Genomic DNA, 19,648 nt, shown 5'->3' with positions numbered 1-19,648 from the left:
GGCCTGAAAGAAACTATAGCAGCCCAAGAGAAGGTTGTTCTGGAAATTCAAGGATGTAAAAATTCAAACATTAAGACCAGGTTCAGAAGAATTGAGATGAGGAAGCAAATGAAATGATCATGGTGAGGAATTGAGCTTATGGTGCTGAGGAATTGAGCTTGTCAATCTTTGCCAAGAAATCTTCATAAAGCTAAAACATATCATGGAAGAGGGACCTGACATGCGAGCTGAAAACTAAATTTTCAGTTGCATGTCCCACCAAATTATCTTAACTTTTAGCTTGTGAAAAAAGCTCAGGTGTGAACTGGGCCTAGCCAAAATGCATACCCTCCAAATAATGTGAGCGATTCTAAGGTCTGTGTTTGTCTTTATGTTATTGCATCATCCAGAAAGGATATCAGCCAAGCACCACTTTCAAGCTTCCTTGCCAAGACAAAGCAACCCAAACACCATCCAATCCATGATGGCAACATCAAAAAGGATAAAAAAGCTGGATAGAAGCATAAAAAGATCTTATACTTTTCTTTGCTGTACCAAAGAGAATCAGAGACCAGAGAAATTCAGATTTTTAGATTCATTATATCATAAATCACAAGTCTGCATCAAATATCTGGCACTCTCAAAAAAGATGGTCCCACTAATTTTAGACTAACCACAGTTGTAGCCACTTGAAAACAAAAGATATAAGAACAAAACAGTACATCTGCACTCACTTGGCAGACATCCACAATTATAGAATCATTGCGTGCAATATGGTTTGCCCAGTATTCATCTGCTACTTCCTCATCTGGTCGTCCATCTGCATCCCTAGACTTAATGTATGGCTTGTGTTTCACGCGATTTAAATCCTCATGGAGTCCATCCAATAAAAATGCTAGAAGCTCCTGGCAAATACATGTGCATTGCAAACAAATCCCACTATACTGAATTAGCTTATAAATCAAACCAAAAAAAAATTCTTAATTCAGAACCAGATTAATCTATATAGTCGTTAAAAGGTAAATTCCTAAATGAAGATATTTGCAGTATTTTTCTTAATAATAGAACCAGAAGTGTAAACTTTGTTAATTTATTTCTCAGCTTGCATGGATATACTAACTTGTGAATCATGTTGATTATAGCCACTGAACTGAGGTGCAAAACGGGCAAGTTTTCCCTTGAATGGACGAGGTGCAACTGGTGTCCTTCCAGGAGCCCATAGCTTCCGTAAGAGCTCCCCAAAAGCTAAAGCAAGTTCACCCTACATGAGGAAGCAAACAGAAATTGATACAAATTAGGAGGGAAAAATATGTAGCAAAAATGCATTCCAAAACAAAACAATGTAACCGTGCAATGCACTTATTTTTCCACGTTCCTTTAATGAATAGCTAAACATCTGCAATTTTTGTCTGTGGTTTGACAAGGGAAAACATCAATTCACTAAGATAAGATCAAATTGGTTTCAGATACTTACAACCATACCCAAAGGATTCTGCCAATTTATTTCCTGGCTATAATCTTCCCGAAAGTATCTCACCAGTTCAGGTGTATGAACTAGACACTGAATAGCACTGTTCATGAAACAAGTGTTCCCTAGGTTTTGCAGTCCAGTTAAACCTGCTGAACCTCCTCTGGCACTGCTGCTGATAATCCCATGGCCATTATCCAATTCTCTCAATGGTGAGTTCAGAAGTTGACATTGGGATAATTCTGGGCTACAGCTTCTTGAAACACCCTTGCTTATAGATGGTCCCCCTGCAATTGATATGCCTGACCTAGAAGGTTCTACAGGAACAAAAGTAATTTCTTTTCTTGTTGAACCATTCTCATGTACAGAGCTTTGACATCCATCAAGTCGAGATCCATCCCATTGTACCTCCAAAAGAATCTGACAACAGATGTAACTTATCAGATAAACAATCTTGAATAAACCCTCAACAAAAATTGTTCAAGAGTAAAGATAGCTACATTGTGAAATGTAGGTTTAAAAATCTTCAAAAATTATAATCTCAAAGCAAAATATAAGAAATGTACCAGAGCATAAGCAAATTAAGTAGACACAAGAATTGAGGGGATTATTAAAACCTACTAAGATGATACCAACATGAGCTCCCATACTAATGTCTCAATGTTTATGTTATGCCTTGTGCATTTTATAAGGCTACACCATTATGATAGTTTAACCGCCAATGACCATGACCAATATTGAATAGTAAATACTAGCTTTTTCATAGGATACCATAAGTTATTATATTCATTTTGGATAAAGAATTACTGTAGCACATGAATCCTGCATTTAAAAAAATTGCTGCAATTTTGATTTTTTTTAATGGCTGGGGAGGTTTAATCTAGCATGCAAGATTAAACCTACTATTAAAACAAGAAGAAAATTGTGATGAGATTAATATGCAAATTGTATGACTTAGCTGGAAAGATTTTGATACAATTAAGATTGGTTCATTTTTTTGTTTGGGGGTGGCTCATATAAGGGCTTTGGTTGTTCTGTACTGGATGTACCTGATCAGAATTTTGTCATTCTTCTTGATTCCATTTTTTGGTTTGCAGATTTTACAGGCAATTTTGTTTCGAGAATTTCCAGATTTTGGTTTGGTTTATTTCATTGGTACCAGAGCTGTGGTTATGCAGGACTGTGGTGCTATAATCACATACCAAGAATAGATTCACAGCAAGGAAGATATGAAAAAGGCCCCGAAATAGGTCACCAAAAACAGTTTCCAGCCTCTGGATCAGAATATGGACAATATGAGCAGGGATGTGAAACAGACGACACAAACATGAGGATTATGGAGATAATAAAGGTGGCAACTATTAAAAATTTGCCCTTTAAAAAGCATACAGTACGGAAAACTACGGTATAACATTACAAAGTGAACTTTATAAAGCAAGAATCGACAAGATGTTATGAAGCCGAAAATTCAGGACTTATTGTTGTATGGTCATTAAGGCATTCTACTTAGAGGGAACAGCAATCATATCTCATCTCTACAAAAACTTTAACCATACTGCCACTATTGGCACGAAAGCCACCATCTTCCATACAGTTAACATCAATTCCCAGCATATGGCATCGGGTTAAAAGTGGAGTACAAACTCTCAGAGGAAGAGCACGACAGAGTTTTCCAATTCTTGGCATACCACTTCAGCCCAGGGTACAGCAGTTACAAGCTATTACCGTACGGCTTAATTTGTACTTCATCGTATGACCAAAAAGGAGGCATCGGATTAAAAGTAGAGTACGAACTCTCAGTGGAGAAGCACGACAGAGTTTTCCAATTCTTGGCGTATGACTTCAGCACAGAGTACCGCAGTTTCAAACTATTACCATACGGCTTAATTTGTACTTCATCGTACAACCAAAAAGGAGGGTATGACATCCAGACTCTGTCTACATCATACAATAGCTTCTTGCATTTAGTGTATGGCTTCCACTCTATACCACTATATGGCAACCCCTATCTTTTTCTTTGGATGTACAACCCTTGAGTTTTGTTTCTCACGTACGGCAAACATCTTCTGGCTTTGTACGGCCTTCACCACAACACTCTATAAGTGTACGTTGGTGCTCAATACAGCATAATTCTTCCATTGTACAACGGAAAATTTTCCTCACAGTACAGCCTATAAGAGTAAATCATATCATACAGCACTTCTTCTCTAATGTATGACATCCGATGCAGTTGCTGATTCTTATTGCCCTACTGCCAGCTCTATGGTTCATTAAACTGCAAACATCAACCCATTTCTATAGCGAACTTCCTTCCTTGGTCGATATTCATTTGCTAAACACTCCAAAATCTCTGTTTTCGGGCATTGTCAGCATTGTTTTTGTCCTCTAAAAAAATCTTGAACAAAAGCTTTGAGATTTCTGATAGACAAAACTATTCTCATTTGCCCCCACAAACCTCCACTGTCCAGTTAACCCCATCATGTGGTATCTGCTGCACTGGACCGTGTCCTTGGCTTCCAGCATTGATTCTGGTAGGGGCCAATGGCCAGATGTTGCTGATTTGGGCTTGGGTCAGTGCACAGGAATGTGACAATCTGTGGCCTGACAGTAAGTGGTACTTGAGCTTCATGCCCAGCAGCCTTCCTTTTTGCCATCTATGATGTTCAGCCCCTTCTTTCATAAGTTCAACTACCCAAATCTTAATTATATCATAAAACAGAACCTGTTCAAAGGTATGAAAACAATGTTGTTGATATTCATGATTCTGCACCAGTTGACAAATGCTGTCATCCTGTTTTTCAACATTATTTGTAAGTTTCACAAAATCACAATACATGCCCCTATAGCACAAATCTGAGCATCAGAGTCCCCATCTTGCTCCCATAGTGTCAGGGGAACCCTTCCAGATTGTTGATGGCTCTTATCAGACAAAATATATACTGAACTGTACCTCTTTGCAGCTTGGAAGAGCTTGCATTTTGATTTTAAGCCTCTTATGAGGAATTGTCTACTCCACTGGGCTTGTGAACAGTTGTATGGTTAAGGGACAGAGGAAAAATAGGCATTAATAATATTATAAGATACATAATTCCTGGTGATGGTAGGAGGTGTTTTCTGCTGCATATCACCATTCCTAGTGGTGGTATGGGGGGTGTTCTGCTGCATATGGCCCCTGGAGGGCTTTAGCTCAGCAAGTGAAAGAAACTGACCACATAGAATTAAATAACTTACAGAAAAAGATGCAAAATTCTGTTGATGATATAGTGATAGTTTAGAATATTTTGAGTGCTACTTCAGGGCATTCCAACTTCCAAACAATCCGACATGATTGTGGATGGATTAAATGATCAATTCAAGGAATATGTTGAGGTTCTCGAGCCTAGTGTTGGAACTATTTTTCAAGCTAAATTGTGTAAAGCTGCTTAGAAGCAAGACAAGAAGCAGGCTTGATGATACACTCCCTGAAAGGCAGCCTTAATTTAAATAGAACCGAACTTGATATTAACACACAATGGCCACATATTATGAATTAAGAGTTGCTGAAACAGCTAGGGAACAATTGAGGAAGCAAGACTACTGTTTTTTGTAGACAAAAACTATTCTAGCCTTTTATTGCAGTTCTACTCAAGTATTGTCAATGTGCTACATCAAATAAAGATTAATAGTTTTCAGCTCCAGGTATTGATTTTGGCGTTATTGAGGTTTGAGATTTCAGTTTTGGATGAGCAGTTTTTCAGAGTTTCCAATGTGGAGATTGATAATTTATTCTTGATTTTATCAAAGTTATTTTTTATGAGCTAAACCTTGCAGGCCATAACCGTTTGTGGATATTTTATTGCTGGATGTGCTAGTTTCCTGGCCATACTATTCTTGCAGGGTCTATAATGCGGAAAAAAAAAAAAATTGCTGCAGGGTTAAGGCTTAGTGCTGGCCATACAATCTAGAGAGACAGTTCCGTACCAATTATCAGGCCATACAAATTGAATGGGAAGACTTTCCTATTCTTCACTCTTGTTTCGAAATCAAACTTATCCATTGTTTTGTCTTTTTCTGTGACTATTTCATTGAAGGAGATTGCTGTAGGTTTTAATAGTCAAAAAACTCTATGTTTGTCATACATCTTCATCCATTCTAGCCATACTGATAATAATTATTGAAAGAATGTGAGCTGGAAGCTGGCCATATTGGGTATTTCATAAGGATTCACAGCAGATCACTGAATTTTTTATTGTTGTCCAGGTCTGAATAATGCCTGCATGGAATTTGTCATACAAGTGAAGATTTAATTTCAGTGTTTGGAGATTGATTACAAAAGGTTAATGCTGCGATCTGCTTCAGACTGCAAAACCTTTGCCATTCATACCTTATATGAGCAAGGATACCCAGGGACACATTTCTGGGTGAAACAGACCCGTTTCAGGGACGGGTACTTGCCCGAGGATGGGAGGATGCCGGGAAACATTTCCTCAGCATTTCCAGTTTGCAGAAAATTGGCAGAAACCTATCCGAAGAGTGGGGACAGCACCGGAAACATGGGGCAACGGCCATCCATCCAAAGGACGGCCGGGGACATCTTACAAGCCCTCGACTGTCCCACCACTTTTCAATGTGATTTATGAATATTAATATTTTGTTTTACAACTAAAATACGATATAAATGCCACATTATTGGAATTACTAATGTCAGTTTCCCATCGAAGGGATGTCGCACTTGATATCCTTCTCTATACCCAATTTTTGCACATCAATTATAAATATATAATATTCATTATTATATCAATGTGTTAGGTAATACGTTACAGACCTCAATTTTATTAAAGTTTATATAGTAGAGTCTATCCTCATATAGCTTTGAACTGAATCACCTAGCCATATACTTTGCACCATCAGGTAACATCAAATCCAGAAAACTTTAATAGTTGCAACTAGGACTTTCTTGGACAGGGTGGTTAGCATCATTTACCACGTAAATTTATGTTTCATTTATCTGATCTTTTGATGTGCGGTTCTGTGACACTTGTTTTCTTTAATTGAGAGGACTAGATACTTGATTCTTCCAGTTAGAATACTATGAAAAATGAAGTGTTTTCATTCTTGTACATAGTAATAAGTTACATCATGAATATGAATTTATGAATTTCAACTCTTATTTATCAATTTTATCCTATTAATACATTTAAAATTTGAAATTTCCCTATATATTTTAAATTTTCCCCATTTTTTATATAGCCGTCCCCTCTGTCCCCCAAAATGGCAAAAAAAAATCCATCCCAGAAACTCAGGGTAACATAGTGTATGAGGATTTCTACACCAGCACTAATACAGCTTCCACTGAAAACTGATTTGGCTTTAGCACAAGCTGAATTTTCTTATAATAGTTCAATAAATAGAAGCACAACCAAAACCCTTTCTAAATTGTGTATTGGCACAGCCCAAGAGGGGTAGACACTTTGAGGGACATTGTTGATTTAGGTAGAAATAGTGGAGTTATAGAAATTTTGCTGATTACATACATGAATTGCACAAAGAAGTCAACAAGAATTTGGATAAAAGTACAATGAAGGACATTGAACATGCTGATCTTAAGAATAAGGAATTTTACACTTTCCTCTGCCATTGATCCAGAAAGATCTGATGATCCAAAAGAATTTTCCAATCTATTAAAGCCCCTACTCCAGAAGCTTATCAAAAGATCTCAAAAGGATTTCCAGGTCATCCAACTATCTTCAAATCCAATATTGATTTGCTTACACATGTTTGCTCTAATCTTAAGTGGTTGATAGTTGATTCTTTACTCTCAACTATAAAATCCAACACTCACTCTACGTCTGGCTCAAGTTATGAGCTTTTCTAGCAATTTAGTTCCAAGCTGCAGTCACTCACTTCCTTGCAAGTTTCTCTCACTTGCCACCATCTATCTCTCTGAGTTATTCCATTTGGACTGCATATTTATCTTCGTTCATTCTTGTCCATTAAAAGAGGAAAGAAAACAGATGAAGAAGATGAAATGACTCAACTTAAGCAATTACAAAAGGAAGGCAGTTCATTTTTGAATGTTATTTGGTTGCACATTCATCATTGAGTTTAGAAGCCATCTACAAACTGCTGTGAAGCTCATGTAAATGTGAATTTTCTGCTCTTGCTTCCCTCCATCTTATCCTCTACCTGGGATCTTATCAGATGGCTTAAAAATGTTTAAAGACCATTGAAATCTACAAACCATTAATTTACTTTCAAGCCTCAAATTGTAAACTCAATCGTTTAGTCAAAACTCGAACGATAAATAACAAGCCTCTTCAAGACCTTTAAATTCTTGAAGATTTCGTTAGGCTTTAAACCTTCCAAGTGCATTTGGAAAAAATTATCATGACTTGTTCAAAAAATTATGAGAATGCCATTTCTTTCTTTTTACGGAGTTTAAAAGCCTTTGTGAAAACCCATCCACATCACACTTTCCTCTGTCACTGATCCAGAAAAATCTGACGATCCAAAATAACTTTTCAATCTGTTAAAGTCCCTACTCCAAAAGCTTATCAAAAGATCTCAAAAGGATTTCCAGGTCATCCAACTATCTTCAAATCCAATATTGATTTGCTTCCACATGTTTGCTCTAATCTTAAAGTAATCTTCACTGTAGAGCGAATATCAAATCCAACATTCTACATGTCCCTTGGTAAAAGGGACCACAAAACTTAGTACATAATTGAACACTTGAAATCCTTCTTCTACCATTGGATCACAATAGATCCAATGGCTAACCAAAGCCCTTTTGCAGACTTGAGTATAGAGTAAAAACTCTGCAAGTAACTTACTAATAGTGGCGAATCAAATGGGGCTGGTCAGTTACTTGCTAGGGAATTATTAGCGAGTGGTTAGCAAAAACTTCAAGTCCAAGGATAAACCTTGCCAAGCAGAAAGAAAAAGAAGAGTTGTCAACTAAAACACTCAAATTCTGTCATTTTTCGCAATACATCCATTTGAGCTTTCAATTTAGACCTATTGTGCAGATTGCATTTGATTCCAGTCAATATTGTGCAATTCTGAGGGAGTATTTGATTGATTTTAGTGAGTTTTTTCAGCTGCATTTGACAGGCATGTAACAGTTTTCTCCATTTTGTTTTGTGTTGCTTTCATTCTAGCTGCTAGGGTTTACATTTTTTATTTTGTGTTATTTTCTTCTAGCTGCTAGGGTTTATGTGTAAATTTTTGGTTTTTCCTTCTATGCTAGGTTTTGATTTTGTTTTCTGACAAGAAAAATAGCATCTGCAACAAACAAAAGTGATGGCAAGCTTAGGCACCCCATGCAAAAACATGACACTTGGGTACAGAACCAGGAATGTTGATATGCAATTATTGCATGCTGTGCATGAAAAGAGGCATCAATTGCCTCAAAATTCACATTGCACAGATCCCTGGTTGAGATGTTCAGATATGAAATGCAACAGACCTTGAGGCAGAGCAAGAGATTAAAGCTCTCCTTTGAGGATTATGAGGAGAAGAAAACAATGAAAAAGAGAACAGCTGAGGCAATGGTAGCTGTCATGAGTTGTACAAGCTCAGATGCAGATTTAGGGAGCCCTAAATCTTGAATTGGCCCACAAATAAAAGGATCTCATAGTGTAGCTAGCCATATTCACAATCACAATCTCAGACAAATGGATTTCTCATTCCTTGTAACATCGTTAGTGTGCAAACTTTGATGGCAAGTCCTCCAAAGAATCAGGAAAAACATCACAAGGCCAAGTTGGTATGGGCCATTTTTTGATAACATAACAGCATACCATTTAATGTTACGAAGAGCTCTTACTAGGAGGCATTAATGAATGCATTGACCATAGTGAGAAAGGGATTCAAAGTACCAAGCCCTTGTGAGTTGAGTGGGCCATTGTTGGAGGATGTTGTCAAAAACACTAATGTTCTAGTTAAAGAACAAAAGGAAATTTAGCAAAAGAAGGGCTGCACTATTTTATCTAACATGTGGACATATGCTAGGAACCTCAAACTAATCAACTTCCTCATGTCTTCAGGTGGGCAGTTGGGGGTTCTTGAGGTCAATTGATGCCTCCAAGAAAGCAAAAAATGGCAAAACATGTTGAATGAGATAGTGATAGAAGTTGATGTGAAGAATGTTATGCAGATAGTTATGAACAATGTAGTTGTGTATGTGGTACCTAACAGACTTCTTGACTATGTTGCAAAGTTCACAAGTTCTGGTGCACGCACCCGCACCGGGTTCACCTGGGGGTGAGCCAAGGGTATGCCCCAGGCACCCCAGGTGCGTTGTGGGTATGTGCCCACGTACCCGCAACGCACCTAGGGTGTACCCTGGCCGCACCCGGGTGTACACAGGGCGAACCTAGGACAAACTTGGGTTAAGAGTGCCCGTCACTTCGAAAAAGTGACTTTAAAAAAATAACTTTTTCTGTTAAACCCTAATCGAACGAATAACGCATCATGCTCATTTTGCGACTCCACTCTCTTTTTGTCATTTTGGCATTTTGAAGGGCAGTTGGATATTTTTGAAGGGGGTCGATCGTGGAGTGCTCGAGGAAGGAAGATAGCTCCCACAAAGGAGATTTAATTATCAAAGGTAAGCATTTCACCCTTTCCTCTAGTCTTTTGATGAAATTTTTCGAAATTTTGATGAATTTTTTCAAGCTTTTGATGAATTTTTCCAAGTTTTTTTTTTTTTTATAAATTAGGAAAAGAGAAACAAGTTTCACTATTTGTTTTAATGTCTTTTTATCTTCGGTTTGAACTTTCGTTAGCTTGTACATAATGTAAGCTTGCATTTATTTATTTATTTTCTAATTTAAAATTGTGTAATCTCTTACAATGGCAAAATTAGATTGCAAGAATGGCAACTAGTTCTAGTTCAGTGGGTAGGGGTCCAAACCAAAGATTTAAAATTGATAAAGGATCTCCTTTATGGAGACGTACTACAATGCTTAAACAACTTCCAGAATGTGAGGGATATCTTTAGAATTGTAAAAACCAATCATAGGAGCTCGTACTACCGAGTGAAACTTCACTTGTGGCCCTCTTGGGAAAGGGATTAAAATGCGTGAAGAGCCAGATAAGAAGGGGTTGTCTACCACACAAATAGAAGCACTCATTAAAGAACAGGAAGATGTTATGTTAGAAAGAGCAAAACTAAGATCTCATCCTTTTGCAAAGAAAAAAACAATGACTACCTATAGATTGCCAACCAATAATGGCCTCCCAACATCTTTTCTTGGAGATTCCCTCTATGCAAGCTAAAGTAGAAAATCCCGCAATTTCCCACAAAAGAGGCCCATTGGACAAGGCATTTAAAATAGAAGCAAAAGATATTTTAGAGCAAAAAATTGCACATTGCATCTCTGCCAATGGTCTTCCTTTCAACTTGGTGAGATCACCATATTGGCAAGAAATGGTGGCGGCAATCAATAGCGTACCTCCTGGTTTTACAAGTCCTGGGTATGAAAAGGTGCACACCACCTTATTGGGAAGAGAGAAGAATTTTGTACAAACATCACTCAAACCGATTAGAGATTCTTGGGTTGAATCAAGAGTTTCTATTGTTTCTAATGGATGGAAAGATTGCAACAATTGCCCATTAATAAATGTCATTGCAATGTCCCCCAAAGGGGCAATGTTTTTGAGGGTAATTGATTGTGAGGGGCAAATCAAAGATGCAGAGTTCAGTTCCAAAATCCTCATTGAGTCCATAGAGATGTTGGGTCATGAAAATGTTGCCCAAATCGTTACAGACAATGCAAAGGTTTACAGGCGACAAGTGCTTTGGTTGAGCATACGTATGAGCACATTTTTTGGACACCATGCATCGTACACTCCCTTAACTTACTGATGCAAGCAATTGGCACTCAAATAGAGTGGGTGAAAGAAATACACCAAGCGGGTGAGGAGATCCAAATGTTTGTGACAAACCACCATATGTCACAAGGCATTTTTAGGAGTTTCTCAAGGTTGGAATTGTTGAAGGTAAATTTAATTTATTTATTTAATTTTATTTATGCCATGTTAAATATGTATATAATATTATTTAATGTGTTATTAACATATTTTTTACATGACCCTAGATTATTGAGACCCAATTTGCATCACATACAATCATGATGAGACAACTTTTGAAGGTGCAAGAGGCATTGAGTGTCACGGTTATCAATAACCAATGGGGCGTTTGGAAGCAGTCAAATTGAGAGAGGGCCCAGAAGGTCAAGTCATTGACCCTAGATGACAATTGATAGGCTCGTGTGGAATGTCTTGGATTTCACGGAGCCTATCATGAGTATGATCAAGTTTACTAATATAGATACACCATGTTTGGGGAGAGTCTATGATGACATGGACACCATGATAGAAAAAATGGAAGTCATAATAGCACAAAAAGAGAATGAGCCCAAAGAAATATTTTTCAAAAGGGTGGAAAAAATCATTCTTCATCGTCGAAACAAGATGACCACACCATAGCACCTCCTTGCATATGCATTATCTCCCAAGTACTATGGCTCTACGATACTTGCTTTGCCAAGGAGAACTCCACCATATAGAGATACTAAAGTTGCTACCGAGTATGAGCGAACATTCGCTACACTCTTCTCAGATCTGGAAGTGGTGGAAAATATTAGGAGAAAGTTTGGCATGTTCTTCTCAAGAGCATATCATAGTCCTTGTGCTATTAATAACCAATCCTAAATGGATGCCTATACATGTTGGTACCTCCATGGTCAAGATTATTTGTTCCTCCAACCTCTTGCAATCAAGATTCTACACAAGTTTTTTTTAACTTTTTATTTTTAACATCTGTATTGTAGACTTTAGTACTTAACATTCTTTAATTTATTTTGCATTTTTTAGTTTTAAGTTTTGTTGGTTTTCTCTCCAATTTCAACAGGTTGCAAGTTCTTCCACTAAATAATATTGGAGTACATACTCCTTTGTCCACTCAATGAAGCATAACCAATTTGCCGCAAAAAAGGCAGAAGACTTAGTTTATGTTCATTCCAATTTCCGTCTTCTATCACATAAGGAACACCACTACAAGGATGGGTCAACGAAGCATTGGGATGTAACCCCTAAGTGTACCAACTTGGATGCAACTATTGATAATCTTGCTAGAGTAACTATGGGTGATGATGATGAGATACCTACACATGATGTACCAAAACCACATACCCAATGGCAAAAAAACTTGCCCATACCCGTACCGGTAACTTAGCTTCTTGAGGCAAGGCACTCTAGAACATTTTTGGACTCTTTATGTCACCCCATGTGTTGACCTTCTCCATGGGGATATAGGAAAACTTGAATGAAACAATATTATGGTGGAAGAAAAGTGAAATGTTACAATATATATCTACAACCACCCATGTGCCCTTAATCTTATAAGAAAGCACAATAACAATAAGGAGCTTATGCAGTCAAGAGTCACATCGTTTGCAACCAATTGCATCACATTTGTACCCGCATTGCCAACTCTTGGACGCATGTTTGTGAACAGTAGATGTTGGACAATCCTTACTCGAGGAAGGTCAAAAGGTAGAAGATCATGAATACCATTTATTGTTATTTGTTTGCCAACACATGGAGGAAAACATCAAGGTAAGTTTACATTGAAAAAATCTGATTTGTTTTTAATTATGATGTTACAATTTGACGATTCTTTATCATTTTATTTTCTAATATTTTACTTTGCTATTTCTTTAATTTTTATTGTATTTTTTGGTTTTGTGTTTTTTTTATTTTATAAAATTTTCTATGCTCTCTTGTTTTAGATGTAAGAACCATAGAAAACTCTGCAAATACTCGTTGAGTTGCAAAGTACTCATGGATTTTCCAACTGGGAGAATACTCTCAAGTTTAACTCGTGAATCCCTACAGACAAGTTGCAAAGGAAAAATCATGGGATTTAAGATGAAAACTCATTGGATTTCACACGATTCTGAGGTACAAAATAGCAATGTGGGATTGAAAAGTGCCAATATGGGTTAAAACGAGGGTTAAAATGCATATTTCACAAGGATTTATCTATAAAAGTTTAAAACCCTGAATTTTCCCCTTCAACAAACCTTGGTTTTTGTCGAGTCTTTGTCAAGATTTTTTACAATTTTTTGTTGAGTTGAAAATTTTGGGCTTGTGAATACTCTCTGAGTTCAAGTTTGCAAACTGTGGTCAAAACCATTGGTTTGGGGTTCTAAAAAAGGTGGATGGCAAGAAAACCCCCATGGATTATGTGTATTAAAACCATGGAAAAAACCAAAGAGGCCATCTCACATTTGTATGGATCAAACAAAAATAAATATGAACCCATTTGGTGTATAATTGATTGGATGTGCAACCATCGACTCCACAAACACATTCATGATGCTGCCTACTGTTGGTGTTGGAAATAAGCCACACCCAAACCGACGATGGACTGGTCCAAGAGGGACCAGTAGCTCAGTGTAGAGCACTCCAACAGCATATGGAAGGTCCTAGGTTCGAGTCCTAGCTGGTCCATGTCTCAACATGGTATCAGAGCCACGGTGAAAGAAGATCGTGATCAGATTCTATACAACCTCTAAGTATTCTCTCCTCTCTCTTCGTCGAGCAGTATCTCTCAGTCTCGAAAATGGTGAACGGTCTTAAAGTCGAAGATAGGCTTGAAGGCGCATCTAACTTCACCTCATGGAAGTTTAGAGTGCTCATTGCACTTGAAGAAAATGTTCTTCTTCAATTCATAGAGGAGAGTTTTGTGTTCCTTACAACCCTCAACAAAATGGGGTTACTGAAAGAAAGAACAGATCTATAGTTGAAGCTGCAAAAGCTATGATTCATGATCAAGACCTTCAGATTTTTCTATGGGCAGAAGCCTAACAACAGTGTATGTTCAGAATAGATGTCCTCATCGGAAATTACAAAATATGACTCCTGAAGAAGCCTTCTCAGGTATCAAGCATGGTATCAGAGCCAGGTTCTGGCTAGGAGCCCCAAGCACACGAGAGGAGTGGCTTAAGGGGGGGTGTTGGTGTTGGAAATAAGCCACACCCGGACCGACAATGGACTGGTCCAAGAGGGACCAATAGCTTAGTGGTAGAGCACTCCAGCAACGTATGGAAGGTCCTAGGTTCGAGTCCTAGCTGGTCCATGTCTCAACACCTACCACTTGAACCCAAAGTTTTCCTTCTCCAATTCACTCAAGGCAGCTGAAGAGGTTATGGATGGCCTCAAAACATGCATGTGAGGATGGTCCCAAATAAAAAACATGGAGACATCATTCATAACAACTTGTACATTTGTAAAGGAGCAAAGGGGAGGAGGGGGAGAGGGAGGATTGTTTTCTTTACCTCCATGCATTTGAGAATGACTCCATAACTTAATAAATACATTTATATGTGGGCACGCATGCATGAGTGTGTTTGTTAAGTTTAATCAAGAATTAAGTTTCACATTTAATTTTAATTTAGCTTTATGTTTACTAAGTTACTTACAAAGTTCTAATGTTTACCTTGAAAACTTGTGCAAGAAAATTTTTGGTGCAAAAACACCTAATTTTCAAAAACTCGTCATCCACATTTTGTCCTAGCCTTGTTATGCTTTTGAGGGTGAACACAATTGAGTTTTTTTTAGCTCATTCAAAAAAAGAGATGCAATAGGTTGACAAAAAAAATGTTTCAATGACCTCGATAAACCTTTAGTTGTGTGCCAAGAAGTTGAAGGGATTGGAGGCACATGAAGCAATTGACCTTAATGACAGTGATCAATATTCAGATTAGATTGGTGAGGATGTGAAGCCTATGTTTTCTGCAAATGATATTGCCAATTGGAAAGGGAAGCAGAATGGGCAACAGATGTAGCAGCAAATGAGGTAGAAGGTGAGGCATCAAATAGGGGTTTCAACAAAGGCACATCAAATGCCTGCGGCTCATATAAAGGATGACATTGTTCCTCAAAGCATTACCATCCAATTTGTGGACATCAATACAGCCACATACAAGCTTTAGTTGTAGAAGAAATTTGTAGGTTATGAAACTTGATGTATCATATGATATTATGACACATGACACTATGGCATGTATTGAACTTATTTTTTATCTATAAATGAAGGAAAACTGCTCATGACTTCTCTTAATTCAGTTTTATGCATGTTTTGAAGATTATTTTACAAATTTCTGTGTTTTTAATGTTATGGAAAATTTGTTGAGTGTTGAATTTGATGATCAGAGATGTAAGCAATCAGATATGTTAATTGGGTGGTCACCTACATATTGTCTATTCATACGTTGTATGTGTTCATTACTTCAATTATATATATGTTGGTGGTGTCCCTTCACTAAGGGTCACCACTTTTGGCCTAATAATTATATTATGTTATTATATAACATAATTATATTATTATATTATTGTATCATAACAATATAATATAATCTTCAATAATATAAGATAATTATATTATATATTCTCAATAATAATAATAATAAGTCCAGGGGGTTGAGCTTAGTTGGTTAAAGCATTGAGTTCTCAATGTGGAGACCCAAGTTCAGCTCCCATGAGGGACATCTTTGTGGATTTCTAAGTTGTGACTCTTGGTCTTCCATTAATTGTATTTGTCACATTGTTTAAAGTGGATTTCTAAGTTGTGACCCTTGGTCTTCCAATTGTTGTTTCTAGTTTGGTGCTCGAAAGGAGCTAGTATTTGTAATATGTTTGCTCGAAAGGAGCTGGTATTTGTAATAAGATTGTAACGTGGTCTATGATACTTAATACAAAAATAATAATAATAATAATATTAATATAATTAATATGTCATAATAATTATATTATCACAAATATTATCCCAATATAATAATTATAATGCCTATCAATATAATTATTATATCACAATAATTATCACAACCTTTAGATTATCTATATCAGCCTGTAGGAATCTGATCAACACTTCAACTTCCTCAAACTGGAAGTGATAACCGACGTTGCCAATCTTCAACACTCCCTCTCAGCTAGGGAGGATAAACATATCACCTCAAAGTGATGTTGACCACAATGGCTACATCCATATGTGGAAAGGAAAGATATTACCTTACTGTGATATCAACCATCATGACTCATCCATAGACATCACCTCATGTGATATCAACCATTATGGCTTATCCAAGGATATCACCTCACGTGACATCCACCATAGGTATCTCCTTATGTAATATCCACCATTATGGCTTGTCCACGGATATCACTTCACATGATATCTACCATTATGGTATATCTAAAGATATTACTTAATGGCATGTCCATGGATGTCATCTCACATGAAATCCACCATGAATATCTCTTTATGTAATATCCACCATTATGGCTTGTCCACGGATATCACTTCACATGATATCCACCATTATGGCATATCCACGGATATTACTACTAGAGATATAAACCATTATGACATATCCATAGATATCACGTCCCATGATATCCATTATAATGGTATAATCAATCAATATCGTAAGATCGTGACCTTACGATAATGATCAGATGTACAAGTGTTCACTATTGAGAGATCGTCACCTCACAATAATGTTCACAAGGGCTCATCAAGCACTGAACCAAAATTGTCATGGAGTCACACACATGACATCCACCATGAACCATATCAGAGGGTGTAGATAAGGGCTTTCTCCTTAAGTCTCTCTCAAAGAGAAATGCAATCACTAGAGTTTACACTTTAAAACATCTTTTGAAAAGAAGAATACATTAGTGAATAGCATACCTTTCCACCATGTCTCTAACACAGTGATACTTGATCTCCACATGCTTTGACCTTTCATGAAATACAAGGTTGGAGTCTGCATCACTCTTGATGTATTCCAAGCTCACCAAGTATCCATCTAACCAGGAATATCATGAACTAGGAGTCAACATAAAGGCTTTCCAGCCTACATACATGGGACTCCATCCCATGAATCATAGTCCTCTGAATATTGATCATTAGAGAAACCATCTTGACATGGATTACTCCCTCTGAATCAAAATGATAGAGATCCTCAAATATCAATCGAAGCATATCTTCTCAATAACTCCCTCTGAAGCTGGAAAAGTCAGGCTCCCTCTTCTGACCTCTTTGTCCAAGGTTACTTGTGACGATATGTCAAACTCCCTCTGAATGTTGATTCTTCCTCTGCGAAGAAATGCAATCTTTGATTCGTCCTTTTATAATTTTTCTCAGCAATGGAATTTCCATCCATACCAAAACATCTAGCGAAGATCTGATGGTTGTGTGGCCTTTGGCCCTCGCCATCCCTCATCATCTATCTTCAGCTCAACGACAACATATAGGGATCGCTAAGAGTTGTCAAAACAGCAGACTGAAATATTTTGTGACCATCCACGTAGAGTTTGCTCAGTTTTCACTAAAGAGGATAAACCTTAAGGCCATCAGCCTTGAAAGAAGGATTCTCAAAGAACTCTCTGAAGCTCTCCATATCTCGGTCCACACCAACATTATTCCACGCGGCCAGCATATGGCAAGCTGCTAACACAAAGGATTTGTTGTCTTGATATATTGGAGCCCGAGTAATTTATCTGATTTAGACGGTTCGAATTTGCCGTCGGATTTCTAGGGAAGAGAGTTCGTTGCTTTGTGCAGATCGCCCCGCTGCTAGCTCTGTCCGATCTCTATCCCTGCTGAGGGGTGTCATGATGTGGATGACCCATTACCGTCGTGGAGCCCTAGGTGTCACGTTGCCTATGTGGCGGGCCGAGAGAAATTTTTTTTTTTTTTTTTGCTTTCTGCAGGGTGGCTATGCGTGCCAAGGGGTGTCTCCTGAGTGTTGTAGACCCCCGCTCATTGCCGCTCTGCAAAGGCCATGCAGAGAAGCCCCCATAGACCCCCTTTGCCTCTCTGTTCAGCCCACATGGAGGAGGTGTGACGCGTTGTCGTGTAGAGCCGCCGGCTAAGATGCAGACCTCGCCTAGAGGATGAGCGATGGCAAAGACGAAGGTGAGGGTCGAGGGTGAATGCGCACAGTAGCAGTTAGATGCGCAGCGTGGATGCACAGCACCGTCTGTCAATCACCAAGGGCACAGGTGGGAGGGTCATGGATGGATGCCAATCCGCCCTTCAAAACCCTTCGCATGGATGATGGAATGTAGGTTTGATGCAAGGTCCAAGATACAATTAGAGTATCATCCATGACTCCCAAACATCCATGATTCCCACTTGATGAAAGAAACTGACACCACAGAAGCTCCGACTTAGATGAGGAGATGTCTAGATTGCTTCAACAAATCTGATCAAATTTCGCAACCTAGGTCTGATACCATATTGAATTTGATGATCAGAGATGTAAGCAATCAGATATGTTTATTGGGTGCTCACCTACATATTGTCTATTCATACGTTGTATGTGTTCATTACTTCAATTATATATATGTTGGTGGTGTCCCTTCACTAAGGGTCACCACTTTTGGCCTAATAATTATATTATGTTATTATATAACATAATTGTATTATTATAATATTATTGTATCATAATAATATAATATAATATAATCTTCAATAATATAAGATAGTTATATTATATTATATTATATAATCTCAATAATAATAATAATATTAATATAATTATTATGTCATAATAATTATATTATCACAAATATTATCCCAATATAATAATTATAATGCCTATCAATATAATTATTACATCGCAATAATTATCACAACCTTTAGGTTATCTATGTCAGCCTGTAGGAATCTGATCAACACTTCATCTTCCTCAGACTGGAAGTGATAACCGACGCTGCCAATCTTCAACATTGAGTGTTAGCCAAGTCTCAAGCTCATGTCAAATTTTAGAGCTGTCAAGTGTTTGCCAAGTCTGAGTTTATGAACTATGCCCTTGAGTACCCACAATGTTGTTGATCAAGTTTGATCAAACAACTCTCAGGCTTCTTCCAGCTCAGAAAAGCCCAATATTTTATGCACTATTAAAATGTCCAAAAAACATCCAATAGACATTGATCTGTTTTAAATTTAAGGTGAACAGTTCTCAATCCTTTTCAAAGCCAAAAGGAATCCAAAGCTTAATTCATCCTTTAAGGCACAAAAGCCTTCCTTTGCCATTGGATCCAAGTCCGATCCAACAGTTCTCCTCGCCCTTCACAATCCAATGGAGGCAAAGCTTGATACATCATTTTAAAGGTCTGAAAGTCCCCTCATGTTGTTGATCC

General features: G+C 37.7%; 1 protein-coding gene across 1 annotated transcript in view; it reads right to left on the bottom strand.

Moving 5' to 3' along the window:
• Positions 1–19,648, bottom strand: part of LOC131073551 (ubiquitin carboxyl-terminal hydrolase 5) — a 77,425-nt gene that overhangs the window by 46,546 nt on the left and 11,231 nt on the right. The window contains exons 6-8 of the mRNA XM_058009998.2: positions 1,454–1,867; positions 1,100–1,240; positions 714–884 (exon numbers count right to left, since the gene is read on the bottom strand). Coding sequence (XP_057865981.1) covers positions 714–884; positions 1,100–1,240; positions 1,454–1,867 — 726 coding nt within the window. The remainder of the gene's footprint in view (positions 1–713; positions 885–1,099; positions 1,241–1,453; positions 1,868–19,648) is intronic.

This window comes from Cryptomeria japonica, chromosome 10 (assembly GCF_030272615.1).
Source record: "Cryptomeria japonica chromosome 10, Sugi_1.0, whole genome shotgun sequence".
NCBI classification, from domain to species: Eukaryota; Viridiplantae; Streptophyta; class Pinopsida; order Cupressales; family Cupressaceae; genus Cryptomeria; species Cryptomeria japonica.
The sequence above is the reverse complement of the archived record's forward strand: the minus strand, read 5'-3'. Positions and strand labels throughout refer to the sequence as shown.